The 24320-nt window shown below is 38.3% G+C and overlaps 1 protein-coding gene across 1 annotated transcript; it reads right to left on the bottom strand.

Moving 5' to 3' along the window:
- Window positions 1-290: 290 nt before the first annotated feature.
- On the bottom strand, window positions 291-12631 carry tmem41ab (transmembrane protein 41ab). Its single transcript, XM_026204346.1, has 5 exons — window positions 12236-12631; window positions 6457-6607; window positions 3382-3543; window positions 2461-2599; window positions 291-2236 (listed from the first exon to the last, which is right to left on the bottom strand). Exons 1-5 carry the CDS (start codon window positions 12388-12390, stop codon window positions 2007-2009), a joined length of 837 nt encoding a protein of 278 aa, XP_026060131.1. The 5' UTR covers window positions 12391-12631; the 3' UTR covers window positions 291-2006.
- Between the last annotated feature and the right edge of the window lie 11689 nt (window positions 12632-24320).

Here is a 24320-nt window from a genome sequence, read left to right as displayed (position 1 = left end):
GACAAAAAAATTTCAAGTGGAAAAAAAGTCAGAATTCTGACGTTTTCTGCATGTTTTAGAGAAAACATTGTCTGAACTATGAGATAAAAAGTCACAATTACCTTAAATTTTATTGAAACTGCATGGCTTCCATAAGATGCTAAAGTGAAACCTTGATTTCTATTGGAATATATTACTACACTATATTAATAGAATATTACAATGTTCTTATCCTGCAGTTATACTGTACATGCATGCATTTTACACATAATTGATCAGCATAAAATATGCAACCACAGAACTCTAGAATTAGTTTCTCTAATTTTATTATGCTTTCTGGTGCCAATATGGTATGATTATATCACTCATTTCAGCAATTTTACCATGCATACATCCGTTCCACAGAATTTAACATATAGGTTACAATAAGATGTTTTTATTATTGACTTTTTAAGTGCGTCTTAGTTGTGAAAAAAGCGGTTATAACTTGATTATAATAGAATTATAATGTTCAAACCCTCAATCAGCAGTTTTTAATGCAAAAACTAAACCTTAACTTATGTACACATTAAGACATTGATTTATTGTTTCCATAACTTAAAACAGGACAGCTACTGTAATGCAGTCATTACCTGTACTTAATCAAGTAGCACCTGTAAATGCAATTCATGAAATTGCAGTGGAAATGATTTAACAGGAATAGAATTTAGAGTTTCTGTGACATGCTGATAATTGATACATTCATGGCACAGTTAACCACAAACTAATGATCAGTACAAATGTGTACTGATCCCATTTTATTATGGGACTTTACTTTAAATTTACTTACTTTAAATTTAAATACACTGCATTAATACTGCCTAACTGTCCAAAAGAAGTCATTAGTGGGGCACGTGCAAATATAACAAAGTTAGTTCTATATGTATCGTATGATCAAGTCAGTTATCAAGACCTGAATGTATTGTGCGACTCCTAAATATTTAGTAAATGATCAGTTCACAAGTCTATATTAACTTGCAAATAAAAGAACACCATGATATTAGGATGCTTGAGGATCACGAATATAATATCTAATAATCTTTAAAAAAATCACTTTAGTGGTATGCACCTTTTTTTAGTGCAGAAGTAAGCAGTTTTTTGTGAAATCTGATTCATTAGCTGGTATAGGTAATAACAAGTGCAGTATGCAGTAACAAGTGTCTATAATTACTACATTCTGTTGAATTAATATTACAATAATGACATGGCATGCCTCGCACATTCAAGTTACAAATGGCTGCATCACTTATTAAGTGAATAAAAAGTTTGATACAGTATAGGTAAATCTGTAGTACTTCTTTTAAATAATAATAAAAATAAATGTATATAATATTTTTTTTTACGTTCAGGTCTTGAGCAGAAAGTTTAAATTTATATGTTTTAATTCCCAATTTTTTTTTTTTTATAAATGAATGTATTTCGGTTAACTGAGCAAAATTTTATAATAGTTTTGACTTGAATAAACCCAGATATGTAGATTTGATCATTTTAGGTTACTACTATTTCAGTGTCCATTTAGAGGGCAAAGTAACTAATCAGTAGTTCTATTTTGGTAAAATGTGTAAACACTCAAAAACACATGGAACTTACAGTTATTTACAGTTTCCACAACTGAATAAAACCATACTGTAAATGCACATAAACTACAAACAAACATGGTCACTAAACAACATTTGAAAACACAACTATATATTTTTTGCTTCAATAAAAAAACTAGGCTAGGCTAGGCTGTCAGATTATTTTTTTTCCTATATAATGAGGCAATGTCCAATATTATATATGTAACATCAGCAATTTGAGTGTGTTCTCTTTTAAGACATTAATAGTCTCTTCATTATAGACATTCGGTAATTTATATTCTCTATTTCTGTCCATGTCAGTTCCACTCTGCATTCAGACATTCATAACCGAATCCTCAGCTGTGACTCCAGACCAATGATCAGTCCCATATCAACAGGCTGCAGTCTCCTCTTCTGTGTGTCTTTGGTTCATCTAGTCTTGCGATCGTTCAGGACCTTTTGGTGTCCATTGGGTTCCATTCCATCAAGTTTGAGGTGGGCCTGACTGTAGTGGCGGATCAGAGCTCCAGGAAGCAGAGCCACACACGCGATCAACAAGAGCTGAAACAGGGTCCTCCAAGAAAAGATGTCGTCCAAAGAGTGAATCTCAGACAATATGGCACCCGTACGGACACAGATAAAATTATAAGGGATTAGACCTGGGAAGAAAATAAGCATTTAAGATCATGAGGGTTGTTTTTCTCCAGAAGCTGTATTTTTACTTAATAACTGTTTAGATTCTGGCCACCTAAAAACTATAGAAGGTCAAAATGGAATCATTATGAAAAAAACAAAAACAGTGTGGAATTGCCGTGGATTGTAAGTACACCTATGACATAAAAAAATCCATGAATGTATAACTGAAAATGTACTGTAAGCTCACCAATGAGGATGGAGAAAAAGAATATGGTGATGGGGATGTTGAGGATTGGAGAGGTGACATTCAGAAACCAGTTTGGTGTCATGGGAAAGAACCGCAGAAAGAGCAAGAAGAAGAACAAACTACTCCTGTTCTCTTCCACCTAATAGAGAGAGATTCATCATGTGCTCATATTGAAAATAATGATTATGGTCAAGGCTGCCAAACTGAGATACTTTTAAACATATTACATTTATAATCAAAAAGTATCCCTTACAAAATATATATACATACTTTGGGATCATTTTATTTGGTAAACTGAAGTATACAGTATTCCATGTACTACGTATACTAAAATCAATATAGTAGTACTTGCAGACTTGCAAGTGTACTTTTTCAGTACTACTTTGGAAGTAAATTGGCCCACATTTCAGTTTATAAATGTATACACTTTAATGTACTTTAAGCATCATTTAAGTAAACTTTGAGTACACAAGGTTTTTCCTGTATCGTAAATATACTGTGAACTACAAGTGAAAAATTCTGTTATAATGCTAGTTTATTAGTTACATCTATCCCACTTGTCTAAAAAAGTACAAGTATACTGTCTCAGTAAACTAATTAAAAGAAAGTTTAATAGTTTTTATGCTGCAAATTTATTTATGTGTATTCAACATTTTATAGTTTACATTGAAAGAAATGAAATCAGCCAAATGTCTGTTTATATGATGTCCAAAAAGATCATGTTTAGTTCCACCTATGTACTATTTACTCTAGCTATTCCACTTGGGTTACACTTTATTTTAAGGTTTCCTTGTTACAGTGTAAATATGCATTTAATCACAGTTGTGCTGTGGAGACTGCACATATATTCACTGACTATTTTAAGAACATTTATTAATGGAAATCCCACTATCATGTGTTTAACACCCAGAGGTGACCCACCATTCTCTGCAGCATGGCCACCTTCTCAGGGAAGAGCCTGACTATGTGGCGTTTGCCAAATGTACGGGACAGCAGGTAGCAGTTGGTGGAACCCACAGTAGTCAAAGTGCAGGCGATGAGGAGCCCATGCCACGGCCCAAATAATGCCCCCGCCAGCATGTTCTAGACATGACAAGAAAAACTGACAGTAAAGGCTTTTTTATTAGGTCATCAGCTACATACAGCCACATTATATATAAACAATTGTACTGTTTGTATATTAATTGTCCCCCTGTGAAAAAGAAGTAAATTTAGTCATTTAGCAGATGCTTTTATCCAAAGCAGCTTACAAATGAGAACAATGAAAGGAAATGATATGCAAAAGAGAGCAATGATTTTAATAAATAAAAATAAAAACAGATATAATAGAAAAGGAATAGAACATAGAACTATCTAGTTCTAAAGAAAACAAGTAGTAAATGAATAGAGTGCAAGTCTGAAAGGAAAAAGAGTACAAGTCTTTCAATTTTTTTAAAGAATAGAATTAGAATAGAGATTGCTTGGGTTAGAGGGTCAAATAAAGATGGAAGAGATGTGTTTTAGCCATTTCTTGAATATGGCTAAGGACTCAACTGTTCGGATTGAGTTGGGTAGGTCACCAGGAGGGAACAGTTAAAGTAAAAATTTGTGAAAATGATTTTGTGCCTCTTTGGGATGGCAAAATAATGCTACGTTCACCTGCAGAATGAATGTAAGCTTCTAGATATCACATAAGTTTGTAAGGTAAAGGGGTGCAAAGCCAGGCGTGGTTTTGTAGGCAAACATTATTTCCTTGAATTTTATGTGAGCAGCTATTGGTAGCCAATGCAAATTGATAAACAGCGGCGTGATGTGCATTTTTTTCATGCATCTTGCTGCCATGTTCTGGATTAACAGTAAAGGTTTGATAGAACTGGCTGGAAGACCTGCCAAGAGAGCATTGCAATAGACCAGTCTGGAAAGAACGAGCTTGAACAAGGAATTGAGAAAGCATATTCTAAAAGAAAGGGCCTGATCTTCCTGATGTTGAACAAAGAAAATATGCAAGACCGGGTAGTTCTAGCAACGTCATCTGAGAAAGTCAGCTGATCATCAATCAGGTTTCTGGCTGTTTTTGAAGGATTTTGGTTGACGTGCCACACTGGATGGCAAAATTGTGATAAAATGATGGGTTTGATAAAACCACAAAGTAGTTTTGTCTTGGCAAGGTTGAGTTGAAGGTGATGGTCCTTAATCCAGCAATAAATGTCTGTTAGACAAGCTGACATGCGAACAGTTATCGTTGGATCATTAGAAAGGAATGAGAGGAAGAGATGAGTGTCATCAGCATGATATGAAAAGGCATCTTCCTGAATGACAGAACCTAATGCCATGTAGACAGTGACAGTGGTCCAGGAACTGAGCCCTGAGGCACTCCAGTAGTTAGATGTTGGGACTTGGACAACTCACCTCTCCAAGATACCTTGAAGGACCTATCTGAGAGGTAATATTTAAACCTCTGGAATGTGGTTATATATATTTATTACATATCTGTAATGATGTAGCCGCAATTTAGTACCATTATTACTATGTACTAGTCAGCACATCAGAATTAGTAAACTTTAAATCATTATTAAAGCTCCAGTATGCAATTTTTGTAATTGACCACAAGAGGGCACATTTCCAACAATAACAAAGGCGAAGCTTGATGACGCTATGAAACAGGTGACGATGGGAGATGTCGTTTTTAATGCGTTTTCACCATAGCAATGTATCTAAATTGGATAAACGAATCATGATCATGGATGAGGTAATTTATTCGTTTTTTGTATTACCTGTATATCAGATCGTATTATTTTTTGTCATCATAATTAATTGTTATACTATATTATCCCGTTACAACTTACAGCTATTTGTTAAATGATTTGTTGGGTTAATGTTGTGCAGTGTTACGTGTTTATGGTTAATGCCGTGTTGTTTAACGTGCTCAAACCAATCGTTCTAAAAGTAAATTTGAACGAACATTTGCAAGTAATGACTAAATATATTTTTAACAACACATATCCGATTGTATTAAATTGTACTTTCATAATCTCGGTCACCACACGTGATAAAAATCCTTAGCTTAGTACAAAGAGCAATATAACAGTCCATTTGCCACTTATGTTATTTTCTCACAGGTAACGTTATTGATAAAAAAAATGCTACAGTGACAGAATGTACAGGCATGTGGTCTAATTCATATCAATTAAAATCATCTTTACTGTAACTATTACGTTACTTGTACAATAACAAAATAAATTATTGATTTGCTTACCTAGTCTGTCAAGTCCAAGATTTTCGAGCAGCTCTCTCCATCTCGTAAACGCCTGGCCGATATTTATCCTGGTTTTATTCCTCCGTTTGTCACACAGTCTGCGTGTATCCGAATATGGACGCTTACGTTTTACTGGCACTTCAATACTCGCCAAAGAGTAATCGTGATCCATAACAATGACAACCAAACTATACACGCGGCTATAACATAACCACCAGTTCCGCATTTGACCATGTGATATTCCGGTGTGGTGGAACATCACATGGTCTACACCGGAAAAAAAGGATAGAGCGGACATTGCGTCACTGAGAGGCGACATTTCTTTTCCGGGACGGCCAGTTATTTAAAATCGGAATTTCTCTGAAATAAAAAATCTTTGGAGACTTTTGAGATATTGTAAGTACACAACTGGAGGAAATATATCACACTGTGCAAGTTATTTTCGGAAATTTTATTACAAAATTCCTACATATTGGAGCTTTAAAACATAATGAATTAAAATTATTACATTATTTAGTTTTTTAAATTGTTAAGAAACTTTCATGAAAGTGTAGGGTCTATATTTTGTGACCTTTCATTAATTTATTAGTTGCATGAACAGTTAATATACTTTCAAGAATTAAAACTACATTATAAGTGCACATTCAATTCAATTAAGCATACTTTTAGAGAAACTGGTTATAAAGCTTTTATTTCAGTCTAATGACGTGTTTTCAAGCAGGTCTACTACTAGTTTCACAGAGTAGACCTCTGTTACCAACCAAAAAGGATGAGCCTGGAATGGCGAATGACTGCTTGTAGAGGTAGGCACTGCAAAAGAGGATGAACACATATCCAGTGTGTTCCGTCTTATAGAACTGCAGCAGCTCAGCTAGGTCCCTCAACTCATCCAGATCAGACGGGAACTTCAACCTGGAGAAAATATAAGACATTGTTTGATCAGTTAAATAATGGCACTGAACTTGCATGTTTATCTTGTAATGTCTAACAGATTGGCGAGGGCTGTCCTCTTCTTATCAACCCAATTGCTTTCCCTTACAAAAACCAGCAGAGACTGATATGATGGAGGAAGATAATTATAATCAATATATTGAGTGGATACTGTGGGCTGAAGTTATGTATTTTATACATTTATTTCATACTAAGAATTGTTTAAATTTAGTTTCTCTTTCCTTTCTCTTTGGACTGTTAGAAACTCTTGGTGAGTAAAGAAGATCTGAACTGTTAAGAGTTAACAACGCCTACCTAAAACAGCTCATTCTAACACGCCCGACATGTCTACGTCACACTGCCCGAATGTTCATGCAAAGAAAGGTGTTACTTTTATTCTCGCTGTTACCACCGGTGCCATGCTGTGGAGACACGGTTTCAACTTGACCCCAAAGAACTAGTTAATTATAGACCAATCTCGAATCTCTCTTTTCTGTCCAAGATACTAGAAAAGGTGGTATCCTCACAATTATATTCCTTCTTAGAGAAAAATGGTATATGTGAGGATTTCCAGTCAGGATTTAGACCATATCATAGTACTGAGACTGCTCTCCTTAGACTTACAAATGATCTGCTCTTATCATCTGATCGTGGGTGTATCTCTCTATTAGTTTTATTGGATCTTAGTGCTGCGTTTGACACAATTGACCACAACATTCTTTTGCATAGACTTGAACACTTTTTTGGCATCAATGGAAGTGCATTGGCATGGTTTAAATCGTACTTATATGACTGCCATCAGTTCGTAGCAGTGAATGAAGATGTATCATATCGATCACAAGTGCAGTATGGAGTACCTCAAGTCTCAGTACTAGGGCCGCTACTCTTCACGCTTTATATGTTACCCTTGGGAGATATCATCAGGAAACATGGTGTTATCTTTCACTGTTATGCTGATGGTACTCAGCTCTATATTTCTATATCTATATTCACTATATTTGGAATAACCTACCTAACAATGTTTGGGAGGCAAACACACTCTTGCAGTTTAAATCTACATTAAAGACCCATCTCTATAACCTGGATTACACATAACATACTAATTTGCTTTTAATATCCAAATCCGTTAAAGGATCTTTAGGCTGCATTAATTAGGTAAACCGGAACCGGGAACACTTCCCATAACACCCTATGTACTTGCTAGATTATTAGAAGAATGGCATCCACGCTAATATTTGTTTGTTTCTCTGTTATTCCGAGGTCACTGTAGCCACCAGATCCAGTCTGTATCCAGATCAGAGGGTCACTGCAGTCACCCGGATCCAGTACGTATCCAGACCAGATGGTGGATCAGCACCTAGAAAGGACCTCTACTGCCCTGAAAGACAGCGGAGACCAGGACAACTAGAGCCCCAGATACAGATCCCCTGTAAAGACCTTGTCTCAGAGGACCACCAGGAAAAGACCACAGGAAACCGATGATTCTTCTGCACAATCTGACTTTGCTGCAGCCTGGAATTGAACTATTGGTTTTGTCTGGTCAGAGGAGAACTATTTTTTTTTTATGAAATAGGGGACAACTATTGAGGTTCTATGACCACAAAGTGGTACCATGATGGTACTCCAGGAAGTCTGTCAAAACAAAGACAATATTGCTTTAACTATGGCCAAAGATGAAGTTAAAGTGATAAGTTGTCATATCATAATTTACTCACCTTAATGCTTGCTTAAACCTGCATGACTTTGTTTCTTTCTTTTAAACAAAGATATTTGAAAAAGGATGAGAACCAAACAATGGAGGTTTAGGATGACATGAGGGTGAGTAAATTATGAATTTTTAATAATCTAAATGTTTCATTGTTCCCTACACATTAAAATGTATTACATAAACATATATTACATGACCGTATAAATGTATTAATAATTGGTAATTCGTATAAATCCATGTATTTAGGCTCAGGATTTATTAAATAACATTTTTGACTAAAGCCAGGTTACTTACTTATTTAGGTTTGCATTGTTTTTAAGTAGTTCCATATCATTGACTTGATTGCAAATGAATGCACAGACACTATTTAAACTGAACAGAGATGACACAACTGAATTCAATGATGAACTGCCTTTAACTATCATTTTGCATTATTGAGACACTGTTTTCCAAATGAATGTTGTTCATTTGCTTTGATGCAATGTATTTTGTTTAAAGCGCTATATAAATAAAGGTGATTGATTGATTGATGATAAGTACACAACAGACTTGAAATGACCGAAAGGATTCTTGAAAACGGTTGAAGACACTAGCCTGTCAGCAAGATGAGACATAAAGACCAAAATCTGCCCTCAGCATGCGTGAAGGAATGAAATATGATATACCAGCTGGACAAAAATAGCCTCTCAGCTGTGGAAATATGCTAGTGTGTGTGTGGTTTGGCTGTACTCAGTGACCAGACTGTTTAAAACATCTTCAAAAACACCTAACATGATCATCAATAAATATGTGGATGTACCAGACTGGATTTCTCGTGTCGTGGTTAATGGGCTCTTTCCAGCAGATGAATCACATCTTGCGCAGTCGTGAGTAATCTAAGCTCCTTTCTGTCATCCCGGGGGTAATTTGGGCACGCAAAGGGGCAGTATTCCCCACCCATGTGCCAGAGGTTTTAATTTCACATACGTACCCAGTGTGAGGAATATAAACATGTGATATGCTCCATGCTGACCGAGTATGTTCCCACTAGTACAACAATATAAGAGCCTTCAGTGCACGAGACGAGGTCATTAATCAAAACTCTTTTTTGAAGAGTGCTGACATGTTCTCCTTAAAACAGCTGATTTTATGGCTATACCACTGTAAAACATGATACATGCACATACTGTATACAGTATGCACACAAGATGTCCCTCATCAGCAGATATTCTCCAAGGAACAGAAGAGTGAGCTAATCAAGACATGAACCAAGACATACAGGTCACAAGACACTATGGAAAGTTCAGATCTTTGGAAGGAACGTGTTAATGGTAGACATAGAGCAGATCCGTTACCCAATTTGAAACTTCAGTGTCCTTTCCCCTGTTTTTGTTATTATAAATATCTGGATGACTTCAGAAAGCAACATATAGTATCCTGTTAGCACACATGGCTTTTGAGACCCCTCTCCTTTTTTTATTCACGTTATTTATTTTAGCTTGTCGTATCAGACATACATGTCAAATCAAGTCACCTTTATTTATATAGCACTTTCAACAATGCAGATTGTGTCAAAGCAGCTTTACAGTATTAAATAGGAAAATAGTGTCAATAATGCTAAAGGAGAATAGTAAACACTCAATATTCAGTTAAAGGCAGTTCATCATTGAATTCAGTGATGTCATCATCCAGCTCAGTTCAGTTTAAATAAAATCTGTGCAATCAAGTTGATGATATTTCTGGATATTAAGTGTCCCCAACTAAACAAGCCATAGGCGACAGTGGCAATGAACCAAATCTCCATCGGTGGATTATGTACGCATACGTAACATGTCACATATGAACTCTCCAGATATCTCTTTCTTTCCCTCCTCCTCTTTATTGCACATCTCAGCAAATTCAGGGGATTTCAAGACACTCCAGAAGGCAGTTGTCTGATCTTATAACTGTCACCTCATGCCCTCTGCCAGGCTCCAATTCTGAGACATGACTGCTAATTTTGATTTGCATTTAGAGCATAATTCAATAGAGAATTTAATAAATTAATAATTAAAATAATTATATGAAAAAATTACATGATAGTGTCCCCTGGATTCTTTCAAAATACAAGCGGTTTGGAAAATGGATGATTATATATATATATATATATATATATATATATATATATATATATATATATATATATATATATATATATATATATATATATATATATATATATATATATATATATATATATATATATATATATATATATATTTTTTTTTTTTTTTTAAACAAGGATGTATTAAATTGATCAAAAGTAATAAGATTTTTGAAAAATACTATATTCACGTATTTCCTAATAGTGGAACATTTATTTTCTAGTCAGTCTGATACACTGAATATTGTTGCACACATGTATACTATACACATACACTACTGTTAAAAACTACAGGACCTACAGGACTATGACTGGAACTAGGGGGTCTCAGACTCCTTAATTCACTCATTGCATACAGTCACACACATGCAAAGCAGACAGTATCTGAGAATCAGATGCATAATAAGAACTGAGGATCAGTTCCTTTAGGTGCCTGCCAAGGACACATGAGAGGATGGATGAAACATTAAAGAAGAAAAAGAGCTTTGCTGCATTAAGGATCTATGATTTCCCCCAACACACAGAGCTGCTCACATCGAATAAATTAATGCTGACGAGGAAAGAACACAGGGCAAACAGGAGCTGAATGTTTGCCACCATCAGAGAATAACTGCCAAAGCTTCTCACTTTCTATAGTACAAATCTATCTCTCTCTCATTGGCTCTAATTTTATTTCTTATTCTTCCATTACTTCTTCTCAGAATTGAGATAAGGGTGTATATTATAATAAATAAACCAATACTGAGTCAAATTGACATGCTGGCAAATACGGAAGAATTTGAAATTAATGAAGATAGAGAGAACTAATAAAAAGAGGGAGGGAATTGTTCCACAGATGAATGGGAGCACTGTTATACACAGCACTGCAGATGCTTCTCCTAGAAATATTGTGAACTTACTGCTTCACTGTAACATGCGTGAGTTTAATACAATGACTATGCATCATCCAATATATTATTATTGGAAAAATCTGGAAACATTTTTAGTTCAGTTATAGCAAAAATTCCACTATGAAGGTTGGTCCCCCAGGACAAACATGTAATGTAAATGCATTAAATATTCTATGTAAATCACAGTTTAGTTAAATAATTGAATACATGACAGAAAAATCATGTCACTGAATCCCAATCAAATAGATACTTTTACAAGGTTAACTTAAAAGTAATTCAGATAGGCTTAAATTTTTAATGAAGAGATGCCATAATAGCAACAGACTACAATTCAGATTAGACTATGGTAGTTAATACGATATTTGTAAAAATAATATTGAACTTTATATTTGTTATTAGAATAAAAAATAAAAATCATGTCCAAAAGTAGCTAGTAAAAAAAATAAAGGATTAATAAAAAAATAAAAAACGGCACGCTCATGAATCGTTCATCGTTCATATTTCGAGTGCGATGCTTTTACTGAATCTTTATCTTAATAATATTAGTGATAGATGCGAACCTGTTCATCCAATTAAAAAAAAAAAAAAAAAAGATCCTAATAAAAATTTAAATTCATACCAAGTTTGACCTTAATTTTTTATTTAATTTATGTATGTTGTGTAGCTTATGTGAAATTATTTCCCATTTCGTCATTTGTTGTGTCCACTACGATTATTATAATAACATTTTCAGATGTTTAGCTTACCTGTAAATAGTGTTTTATTAAAACACAAGTTTAACAGACCATTGTACAGTTAAAAGATAATTAATTCTGCTAGGCTACTAACAATAACACAAGTAGGAGTAACTGCTCACAAAACAAAACAAAGTAGCGACGATATGACTCTACCTGAGTTCTTCCTCCGGCGGTTCATCGGCGGTGTGTTCAGGCTGAGCGTCGTGAAGCCGGGCGGCACGCGGACCCGGGGGCAGGGACGCAGACAGCACATACAAGTAAAAACTTGCCGCGGCCACCAAGGCAATTAAACCCCAGACTGAGCGCATAGTCCCGGACTAAGTCTGTCTAAAAACGACGCTGTTGCACTTGCTGCTACACCTGTTAAATCGCAGATCCGGTCAGTGGGCCGTTTATACATGTTACGTCTCCAGCCCATGCAAGTACGTGGACCTACTGTATTCCAACAAGTCAGAGTCAGTGAAGCCCCTCATGAGGGTGGACCCCCATGTCACATGAGACACCCAAAAATATGAGTCCATGGTGTGGGCACTGTGGGAAAGGTATGTGTAACTTATGTAACAAAATATTATTATTAGAGGCTGCATCAGTTTTGTCAGAGCGTTGTTTTCAGAGCTGCAGAGTAATTTACTCACCTGGCATCCAAAAATGAAATTGCACCATGGTTTTTAAGTCACTATATTTATAAGGCATGAGCAGGTCATTACCTTCTAGAAAACAGTAAGTGTACTGTCTTACACAGTATTTATTTATTTATTTAAAAGTCGAATGCACATATTTACTTGTGAGCAGGATGGTGTAGTTCAAGGCTTAGTAGGCTTTTTTTTATTGAAAGAACTGAAAGCAATAAGAGCTGCAGAAAAATGCCAGCACAATTACAATAAAATATTGAAAATATAACAAAAATTACACACCACATACAGTGCCCTCCGTAAGTATTGGAACAATAAAGACAAAATTGTTTTCTCTGCTTGTGGAGTCAAGACATTTGGCAATATGATTTAAAGCGACAAAACTAAAGAATGTCACATTTTATTATTAGGTCTTTCGACACATACATGTTTTACCAAATAAAAAGGACATCACTTTTAGAGTTCATCCCACTATTTGATGTGTGCATGAGTATTGGAACAGTTGAATTTAAGGCAGCTGTAAAAGATTAAAAGCTAATATTTAGTTGCAGATCCCTTGCATGTAATCAGAGCAGTGAGTCTGCAACCCGTAGACATCACCAGACTCTTGGTCTTATGCTTTGGCATGCTTTTCCCCAGCCTTTAATGCAGCCAATTCCAACTGTTGCTTGTTTTGGGGAGTTTATTTCTTTAGTCTCCTCTTCAGCTGGTGAAATAAAATTTTAATCTGGAAATTGATTTGGGCAATCTAAGACTTTACATTTCTTTGCCCTGATAAAGTCCTTGACTCAACTGGCAGGGTGTTTTGGGTCATTGTCCTGATCCAATATGAAGTGCTTTCTTATGAGTTTGAGGGCATTTTCTTGAATATTGGTAGCCAAGATGATTTTGTACACTTCCAAATTCATTCTACTACTGCCATCATACTGTACATCATTAAAATGAAGAGGTCCTGTTCTAGAGACAGCCATGCATGCCCATGCCATGACACCACCTCCACCAAGTTTACAAATGAGGTTGTATGCTCAGGATCATTTGCAGTTCCCACTTTTCTCCACACTTTTGCTTTCCAATCACTTAGATAAAGGTTCATTTTTGTCTTATCAGCCCATCAACTCAGTTCCAAAACTCTCATTTGTGAAGAATCTTGTCTTTCTATTTTTGGTGCTGATCAGAGGTTTGGATATTGCTGTGTAGCTTCTGTAATTCTGTCATATTCTCCTGCGGATTGTAGATTGACAGAGCTTTCTTGAGGTTGCTGATGATTTTACAGACATGTATTTTAGGGTTCATTTTCACAGTTTTACACAGCAAAGAGAATTATTATGTCTTTACTGTTCCAATAGTTATTGGAGGGTACTGTATGCACATAATGCACTAAAGAATGGATAATATGAAGTATTAAAGTCAAATGTGCAAAAATCTTATTTTACAATCTGATCATGCAAAGGGAATTATTTTCTCTATATTAAAATACAAGATATTAGGAATAAGTAGTACTATAAATAAAAAAGGATGATTATGATTATAAAAGTATGAGACTCTAATAATGCAAAGAACATCAGTTAATAAAAAAATGCAATTTTAAAAAGTGGAATGAGCACTGTAAATAAGAAACATAATGGGGTTTACTCAATTTCCATAAACTGTTAATTGGCAATGAACATCTGTTCCAAGTATTCTGTAGAAAGAGAGGGAAAGGGTAGAAGAAATTCTGATAGCAAAGAACCAGTTTTACTCAGATAAAGTGAAAATTGAGAAAAGGGATCTTATACTGACCAATTGCTTTACCTTATACTGTAAATGTATGCCAGTCTTTGTTTTCTCTACCATTTTCAAAAGTTTTGCACTCTTGAGGCAACAACCTCGTCCTCATGTCTTTTAGTGGAGGACTACAAAAGTTTATTCTATTTTGTTACCACATGATGGCAGAGTTGCCTTCATAATCAAAAGCCCAAACAGTTGTCAACACAGAGGTTTTGGAAAGATTTGTCATTATTATCTATAATACTGTGTTTAATAGACAAGTAGCTTACCCAAACTGTTGCTCATTTATAAAGATATGAAATATGAAAAGTGATCTTAGTAAAATGAGCTGTTTCAGAAATTGCATACTGTATGAATGTGTGTAGTATGAATTAAATTTGGACAATCTACATCCATCATGTTGTCATTGTCATGTGACATACAGTGTTGCTTCACTTTCATTCACAAATCCTCCTCTGTGGCCTCATGGGATAGTAAGTATCCATCATATATGCATTTCAGAATCTAACTAGAAATATTTGTTGACTTTTCAACTACCGTTTTATAAATACCTGAATTTTTGACATACTAATCTCTTCAAATACTGTTTTTAGCTTACTGTATAGTATGGGAGTATACATATTTTGACTTAGCGATGCTGTGATTTCATCAAGTAGAACATGACCTTGGATCAAGATCCTTGCGTAATAATATTTCTTTAAGGTTTTAGGTTTTATGAAGAATCTGCACTTAGGGCTTCTAATCAACCAATTATTTCTTTCTAATTTTACAGGCTATTGTTGTTTAGGGTACATTTAGGGTAAAGAACTATGTTAGGAATATGTTTGCTTGACAGCATTACGTTGATTCAAAAAGGCCTTGGCACTACTAAGGCAAGAAAAAAAAGAGAGTGAGAGACATTTATATGTTTAATTAATGATCCCCTTGAGAAAGCCATTTCATCATCAAAGATTTAAATAACCTTCCCAGAATACTACAGAGGCAGATTCATTGATAAAATTCTGCTTTCTGTAGACTGCTGTGTAAATTCTCTACAGAGGTGCCATGCCTGACTGGGACATAGAGATTGATTGAGATTAGGCACATTTGTTTCCACGTTTTCACGATTGGTTGAGGATCTACCAATTTGTATTGAGTGGAACATCTCTAATCAATTGAACCCATTCATTGATGGGTAGTTTGAATGCATGTGGTCCACACACACACAGCAGACTGTGCTGGATGCAGAGTGGATTTATTGATTTGTCTTTGTGGACTCACAAATTTGCCATTGATATTAATCAGTGACACAAAATAAAAACTGTGAGATTGCAGTTTATGGAGGAATGATTCAACAACTTTTTCCAGGAAAGAGAGAGATGATGTTTTTGCTTGTCCGAGTCTGTAGCCTCAGATACGAGCTTGATGCCTTTCACACAGATGAGAGAGAGAGCAGAAGATGAAGGGATTCAGATGCGATTAAAGAGAAATAGGTGCACTCTCAGCTCATTTCGACTGTCCTCTTTACAGGGCACAGTTAGCTTTAAAAGGACATATAAAGCAGGAGGCTGTCAGACAGACAGAGGGAATGCTGATAGATATGGACAAGGTAGAAACAAGAAAGAGAAATTCTTGATGTGAAAAGAGATCCTTTATTAATTAGTCTTTAAAAAGACCAGTGGAATAACTCATCTTAAAGAATTTGTTCATCCAAAAATAAAAATGATGTTATTTTTAACTCACCTTCAGACATTATTTCGTACATGGGTTAAAATTTGAAAATGTATGCAAAAGCACCATAGAATGTTGTCTATACTGAACTGAATGGAGCTGTAATGAAACTGTTGCCTATTTAGAACTGCTTAGCAGCAGAATTTGGGATTTGCTTCATAAATGTTTAAAAATCATTGGTTCTTTTCCTGTTAAATGCTGTAAAGGTGCTTTAAAGCTATCTTATGTGTATAAAATGCTATACAAATAAAGGTGACTTGACTTGACATAGAGTTAACATGCTATATTCTATGTTTTGTAGAGTCACATAAAACATTTGTGTGTGAAAAAGACTCAGATTAAAGTCATTATTCACTGATAACCTTCGCCGCCACTGGGTTGTAAACCACTGTGCTCAGATAATTGAGTTTTCAATGAGTTGAACTCCAGAACCAGATCAGTCATCAGACTGACATTCAGTCTGCTATTTTGAACGGAATCATATGATTTACTGATTTAAAAATCCAACTTACAGTTTTTATTTTTTCAGCTTACACACAAAATCTTTACTTGTCACACAATTTCTGAAACCTGACACTCAAACACCAGAACCACACACCAAATCTGCAAAACCATACACTATTTCTCAGCCTTTGATTCAGTTTTAAATTTCATAAAACTATTTTTGCAAAACACAACACACAATTCTTTATGTAAAACACAAAAATCTAACAGGAATTAATATTATGGCAAAGGTGTTTGCAAATGTTTGTTTTTGAGATGTGTTTGTGATATTTTGAATGCATTGCTCCATTTTGCAAGAGATGTGAGGCATTTAAAATTTTTTGTTTGCAATTCTTGGATTTGTGTGTAAAGTTAAAAAAAGGGAACTTTTTGAAAATGTTTGTGAGCAGTTGAAAAAAAGATGTACAAGAATGATTCCTTCATGGATGAATACAGACAACAATGTAAAGGCATAGTTCACCCCAAAATGAAATTTTGTAATTATTTACTCTCCATAATGTCATTTCCAAAAGACTTTCATTCATCTTCGGAACACAAATGAAGATAGTTTTCATGTTTTATCACTTAAATTTTTGTCTAACATTGAAAGTCTAAACAACCAACATTTTGAAGCTTCAAAACATACACAAAGACATTGTAATACATTTTAATAAAGCATTTTAATCCATGTCCCCACTTTCTATGAAAAAGAGATTTTAAGCTTCAGAATCACATGTAAACATGATCAGTGCACACACACACACATGTTAAAAGGAAGCTCATACGTACTTGCATGAAAATGAAACTCACTGATTGCTGCACAGCAAACAAGTATATCTGAGCCTTCATTTACCATATTTGATGTGATCTCTGCATTTTATTTGCATTCTGAAGATGAACAAAATTAAATGATGACAGAATTTTCATTCACATACTATTCCTTTCAATTTGTCTGCTACTGGTTCATATACACAAAGCTATTAGGCCTACATGGCTTCATAAGACCAATTTTATAATACTTTTTTGAAGCTTGAAAACCTCAGTCATTGCAATTGTGTGGAAAGAGTGACAAATTCAAGGTTCTGGCATGAAACTCTAGATGGCACAGTCCGATAGATCTAACTCAGTATGACATAATGACATCATCATCACGTCACAGCTGATTAGTTCTCTCCTTTATTAGTAGCCAACGACCTCGCTGCTCAACATTAAGTACTTAGCTACTGTTTGTGGTAGTAGTTTGCAGTACATTCTAGAAACCCTCCACCTTCCCTAGCTCCACCTGTATAGATCTGCTGCTGGGTGATCATGTATGCTGTGGGGGTTATTCTTGTTATATGTGCAGCAGCAATATTTCTTTCATATTCCCTCTTCTTTTTAGAACAGTCTGCAAACGTCTGGGGACTGAGGAGACAAGTTGCTCAAGTTTAGGAATAGGAATCTTGTCCCATTCTTGTCTAATACAGGCTTCTAGTTGCTCAATTGTCTAAGATCTTCCTCTTAATGATGCGCAGGCTGGCCATTTCAGTACCCAGATCCTTCTCCTACGCACCCATGATGTTGTAATTGATATGTGGTCTGGCATTGTCATGTTAGAAAATGCAAGGTTTTCCCTGAAAGGGAAGCATATGTTGTTCTAGAACTCATGCAACACTCATGCAACACCATACCATCAGAGATGCAGGCTCCTGATCTGAGCGCTGATAACAACTTGAGTTTTCCTTTGCTCTCTTTAGAGATTTGTAAATTATTCCATTCCTTTTTTACTCACAGTTTGTACAGTGTCCCACCTTTTTTGAAATCCTGTTTGTACAGTATGTCTCGGTTACGTACCTAACCCTCGTTCCCTGATGGAGGGAACGGAGACGTTTTGTCGAACGACATATGGGGTCTCACTTGGGAGGCCACTCATCTCTGAGTTTAAGAGAAAATGCCAATGAAAATTGGCTAGTGGATTTAACATACCTGAGCCACTCCCCGTGCCAACGGGTATAAATAGGGCGACAGGTGTATCCACTCATTAGGTTTTACGCTGAGGAGCCGAGAACGTGCCCGGCACCAGCGTCTCCATTACCTCCATCAGGGAACGAGGGTTACGTACGTAACCGAGACGTTCCCTATCTGTCGGTCACTACGAGTTATGTCGAACGACATATGGGGTCCTATGGAAAACGCCACAACCTGAAACCAAGTCCGGGTGGGCCAGTAAGGCACAAACCAACAGGACCTGTTCCTCGTCCTCCCAGACCTTGCACAGCATCTGTGGGAGCAGGCTCACTGGGGGAAACGCATACTTGCGTAGAGCTCCAGCTGTGTGCCAGTGCATCTGTGCCCAGGGGGGCCTGGGACAGGGAATAGTACAGCTGGCAGTGGGAGGACTCGTGGGAAGCAAACAGGTCTACCTGGGCTTCCCCAAATCGACTCCAGATCAGCTGGACCATCTGGGGATGGAGTCACCATTCCCTGGGAAAGGTGAGCTGTTTTGAAAGCGCTTCGGCTGCACGATTGAGCTCCCCCGGGATGTGGATAGCACGCATCGACTTGAGCAGCGTATGACTCCAGAGGAGGAGATGGCGGGCGAGTTGAGACACGCGATGTGATCGTAGACCGCCCCGTCAGTTGATGTACGAAACAGCCGCAGTGTTGTCCCTTGCGGACCCACACTTGCCTGTCTAGCAACAGAGGCCGAAACCGGCGTAAGGCTAGATGCACTGCCAGCAACTCCAGACAGTTGATGTGCCAAAGCAGTCGAGGTCCTATCCAGGACCCTGAAGCTGCCTGCCCGTTGCATGTCGCACCCCAGCCCATGTTGGAGGTATCTGTTGTGACAACAACATGTCGGGACACTTGTTCTAAGGGCACACCGGCCCGTAGAAGGGCAAGGTCTGACCAAGGGCTGAATTGGCGGTGACACATCGGTGTGATGGTGACACAATGTGTACTGCGCCGCCATGCCCATCTCGGGACTCGAGAGTGCAACCAGTGCTGAAGTGGCCTCATATGGAGCAACTCGAGCAGCGTGACTGCGGCTGCGGATGCTATATGTCCCAGGAGCCTCTGAAAGTGTTTCAGTGGTACCACTGTCCTGCCTCTGAAGGAACTCAGGCAGTTCAGCACTGACTGGGCATGCTCGCTGGTGAGCCATGCCGTCATACTCACCAAGTCTAACTCCATACTGAGATAAGAGACACTCTGCACAGGGGAGAGCTTGCTCTTCTCTCCGTTGACCTGAAGCGCCAACTGACTGAGGTGCCGGAGCACCAAGTCCCTGTGATCGCACAACTGCTCTCAGGACCGGGCCATAATGAGCCAGTCATCTAGATTTGAGACAGTTGAGGATCCTGACGCCCACTTCCCAGAGTGGGGCAAGGGCGCCCTCCGCGAGCTTCATGAAGACAAGGGGGGACAGGGAGAGCCCGAAGGGGAGGACCTTGTACTGCCATGCCTGACCCTCGAATGCAAACCGCAGAAACGGTCTGTGGCGAGGGAGGATCGACACAAGAAAGTACGAGTCTTTCAGGTCGATTGCCCAGGGAGTTGTGTCAGATGGCCCAGAAGGCATCGCGTTCACACAGTCATCACAGCCACACTCCTCGTGTTCGCGGAGGAACTGGCCAGACTCCGAACCGCGACCTCCTGACTGCTGGCGCCCATGGCGACGAGCAGGCTAAGGCACTCCCCGCGACGGAATGGTGGCATTCCCTGTGACGGAGGATCACGTCGTGGCGAGATGTGCTGTATGGCCTCAGTCTGCTGTTGTTCTGTCAGGAACTGCTGGGCACAGCCCCTGACAGTGTCGCCACACAGGACAGCCTGGGAGATGGGAGCATCGAGAACGTGCACTTTGTCAATGTCTCTCATATAGACAAGGCTGAACCAGAAACGGCACTACTGGACCACCAGAGTGGACATCGCCTTCCCGAGGGACTGTGTCGTGACTTCCGTCAACCGGAAGGGGGAGGTCAGTCACCGTGCACAGCTCCTGCATCAACCTCGGGTTGGTTCTACCCTCTGCATTTGTTAAAGCCTTGGCTTGCTGAGTTTGCAGGATAGCCATGGCATGCAAAGCAGAGGCAGCTTGGCCCGCAGCACTGTAAGCCTTGGTAGCGAGAGCGGCCGACAGCTTACAGTCCTTGGGTGAGACGCGCGGACTATTCCTCCCAGTGGTGGTGTTTTGCGGACACAAGTGCACCGCAATCGCACTCTCCTGCTGGGGAATGTCAACGCACCCCTAGCTGCCCCACCATCGAGGGTAGTGAGGACGGAGGAACGAAATGAGCTGCTTCCGGCCCTAAAATGGGGCCATCCACGACTACATCACTTCCCCATGCACATCCAGGAAGAAAGGAACCAGAGTAAAACACGGTTGTGAGCCGCGCTCTACACCAAGAACCAATCAAACAGCCATGAGCACTCAGGGCTGGGCGGTACATTCACCTCCATCCTGATGCTCACAGCTGCCCGGGCAAGCACGGCTGTCAACTCTGGGTCCAATTCGCCAGTGGCGACAACACCCGAGGAGGGCAGCCCCGCCGAATCTTCATCCACAGAGGTCAACAGCCCATCCCCGATGCTGTAATCGACATCTGCAAAATGAATGACCTATTGGGACTGCCAAAAGACAGTCCAGCAAAAGCACCCAGCAGCTGCACAGGACAAACACTGCGGAAGGGGTATGGCCCGGCAGAGAAGCTCTCACTGTCACCTTCAAATCTCCCAGAGCACTAGCCGGCGGTCCTCTGCTCGTGGCAGAGAAACCGGAATGGGTAGTGACAGAGGAGTCTGCTCCTTTCCCTTTAAGAAAGGAGAGACGCGATCACAGCATTGCCATGGTCACACACGCAGTGCGTGCATGTACCATCCACAAACGCGCCTTCAGCATGCTGAATGCCCAGACACGGAAGACAACGATCGTGGCCGTTGTCAGAAAACAGGAAACGACCGCATCCAGAAGGACGCGGACGAAACGGCGTCTTTAAAAAGATGCGAATCGTCCGTGATTTGCTTTTTTAGGAAATCTGCTCTCTTAGTTGAAGCGCCCAGGGGAATCGCTGAAAGGGACACTGCTGTTTGTGCCGTACCGCCAACTAGAACAGCTTCCCGACACAGCAGATGAATTGCTTTGTGGAGTATAACAGCTTCTATACAACCGCTCGGCTCCGAAGCAAAAATCTAATGAGTGGATGCATCTGTTGCCCTATTTATACCCGTTGGCACGGGGAGTGGCTCAGGTATGTTAAATCCACTAGCCAATTTTCATTGGCGTTTTCTCTTAAACTCAGAGATGATTGGCCTCCCATATGTGAGACCCCATCGTTCAACATAACTAGTAGTGACCGACAGATAGGGAACTTTACTATGCAATCACTCCAAGAGTTATCATGGCAGAACTTCAGTTGTTCCTTCACAGGGCAGAAGGTCAACCGCTGAGTAAATAATGACAATTTTTATTAATTTATTTATTTATTTACAGTAACTAGATATTACCCCACCACATAAATAATTTTTCTTAAGGAACCCCCAAAAGATGTATCCAAACCTGAATTTTAAATCCTCACGCAGAAGTGCTGCTAGCGTGTTCACACACAAACATATGCACACTTACACACTGTCCCCAAATGATTTATGTTCACCCCTGTAGTTACTGAAACATCTGGACAACACACTGGATCCCTAAATAAATTAGATGGTGCATCTACACCCAGGAGATCTTCCGCAGGTCCACTGGGGATCTACTGGAGAATCAGCAACTGAACCTGAAGTGACCTTGCAAAAACATAACAGTACGAAAAAAAATATTAATCCAACGTTAATAAAATAGTTTTAATAAAAATAAAATATTCAAATATTAACAAAGAAAAAAAATTAAAAAAAATAATATAAAAATAATATAACATGATAAAAGGCTCTGGATAGAGCAAGAGATCAGTCATGCGTTACAAGCATTTAAAATCATTGGCAGGATCATGTTAGATGTGGTTTTCCCCCAGAAGGGATGCTGCACAGCTGAAATAGAAGTGTGTAACCCAGTTTTGGTGATGGATATATCTCTGCATCAAGCTGAGGGTCCAATTCCTGCCCAGATCTCATTACACTGAGAAAGCAAGACAACCTTACACACACTAAACAGATTCAGAGATGCACCATCCTGCCAATAACAATCTCAGTGCCTCGGGCAGTGTCTGTTTGGTGGATGATAGCAAATCTGATATTTAAGTTGTTCAATAAAGCTTAATGTCTCAGTGTGAGAAGGATTTCTCAGATGTTAAAAATGTGTGTGTGTGTGTGTGTGTGTGTGTGTGTGTGTGTGTGTGCTGTGTGTGCTGTGTGATTGTGTGGAGGAGGGTGCTTTCAACCTATATATAGTAATTGCTGCAGGCTTTGGTAGCTATATATTGAAACGTCCCCTCTAGTTCACATGCCAGACACAAAGAGCATCCAAGGGGGGGTTATTCAATCAGACACAACATCTACATCACAATTCCTGGTCTTATTTTAATCTCAGTTTCTGTGATTTCATTTTCTACACATCAGAGGGCAAGTTTATCTCTTGATTTATTATCACCATGAACCCCGAGGATGAACTCTACAAACATAAACTGCCTTTGTATGACATTGTTCTACAGTTTGAATTCAAGGTGGCTGAAAAAAAAAAAAAAAAAAAAAAAAAAATATATATATATATATATATATATATATATATATATATATATTAGTGCTGTCAATCGATTAAAAAAAATTAACTAATTAATCGCACAATTTTTAAAAATTAATCGCGATTAATCGCGATTAATCGCAATTAAAAGACTGAAACTTTTTGGATATGTAAATGTAAAATGTAAATAATTAATGTAAACTCAAGACAAAGAAACTATTTAAATTCAAAATATGATTGTTTATTGGAATTTTTGTTTAACTTGTAACACAGATTTTCTCATGTAAACAACATACCTGCAATAAACCATCAATATCCTCCAAATTAACTGTTGGCTTGAAAGCCATATTTATTACAGAAATAAAAACACAGGCATGTAAGTACCATTTGAATTTCAAAACAATCAATGCCAATAAAAAACAAAAATAATTTCCATGTTGAATTCTAAGTGGACTGCAAAAAAATTCCAAAGTATAGTCATTGCCAGTGCTTTAAGTGGGCCAGTAAGCACAGGTACTCAGTACCGCCACTTCCAAATATAGCTCTTGAGCGTACAGCCACCTCTACGTGCGCCCAGAACGTGCTTGTAGCGTACGCTCATTTGGACATCTGTTTTAATAGAGGTTTTAATCTTTTACCTGCACTGCCGATTTTCAGAGCGCCCTTCACAATGCAAGCTTCCTAATTCATCCCACCCAGAGCAGAAACTACATTACCCATTCACCCTTAAGTTATACAAGTGAATAGCGCATGTGTCGCTTTTCCCACTGTTAAGTGTCAACAACTCAACGTGGCCGGAGAAGGTGTGTGAAACTCGTTGTGAGTTATACTAAAGCAAAATCTTGAGTATTTATTGTCTGATAAACATTAAAAACTGTCTGCGGAGGTTGAGTCGTCCTGCAGCCCCCGCTGGCTGCTCATTGGCTGCAGCATCTTTTTTCTAAGTTCTAAAAAAATACCGTAGACGGCAAGGCACAAATTTAGATATTCA

The sequence above is a fragment of the Carassius auratus genome, chromosome 26 (assembly GCF_003368295.1).
Source record: "Carassius auratus strain Wakin chromosome 26, ASM336829v1, whole genome shotgun sequence".
Lineage (NCBI taxonomy): Eukaryota > Metazoa > Chordata > Actinopteri > Cypriniformes > Cyprinidae > Carassius > Carassius auratus.
The sequence above is the reverse complement of the archived record's forward strand: the minus strand, read 5'-3'. Positions and strand labels throughout refer to the sequence as shown.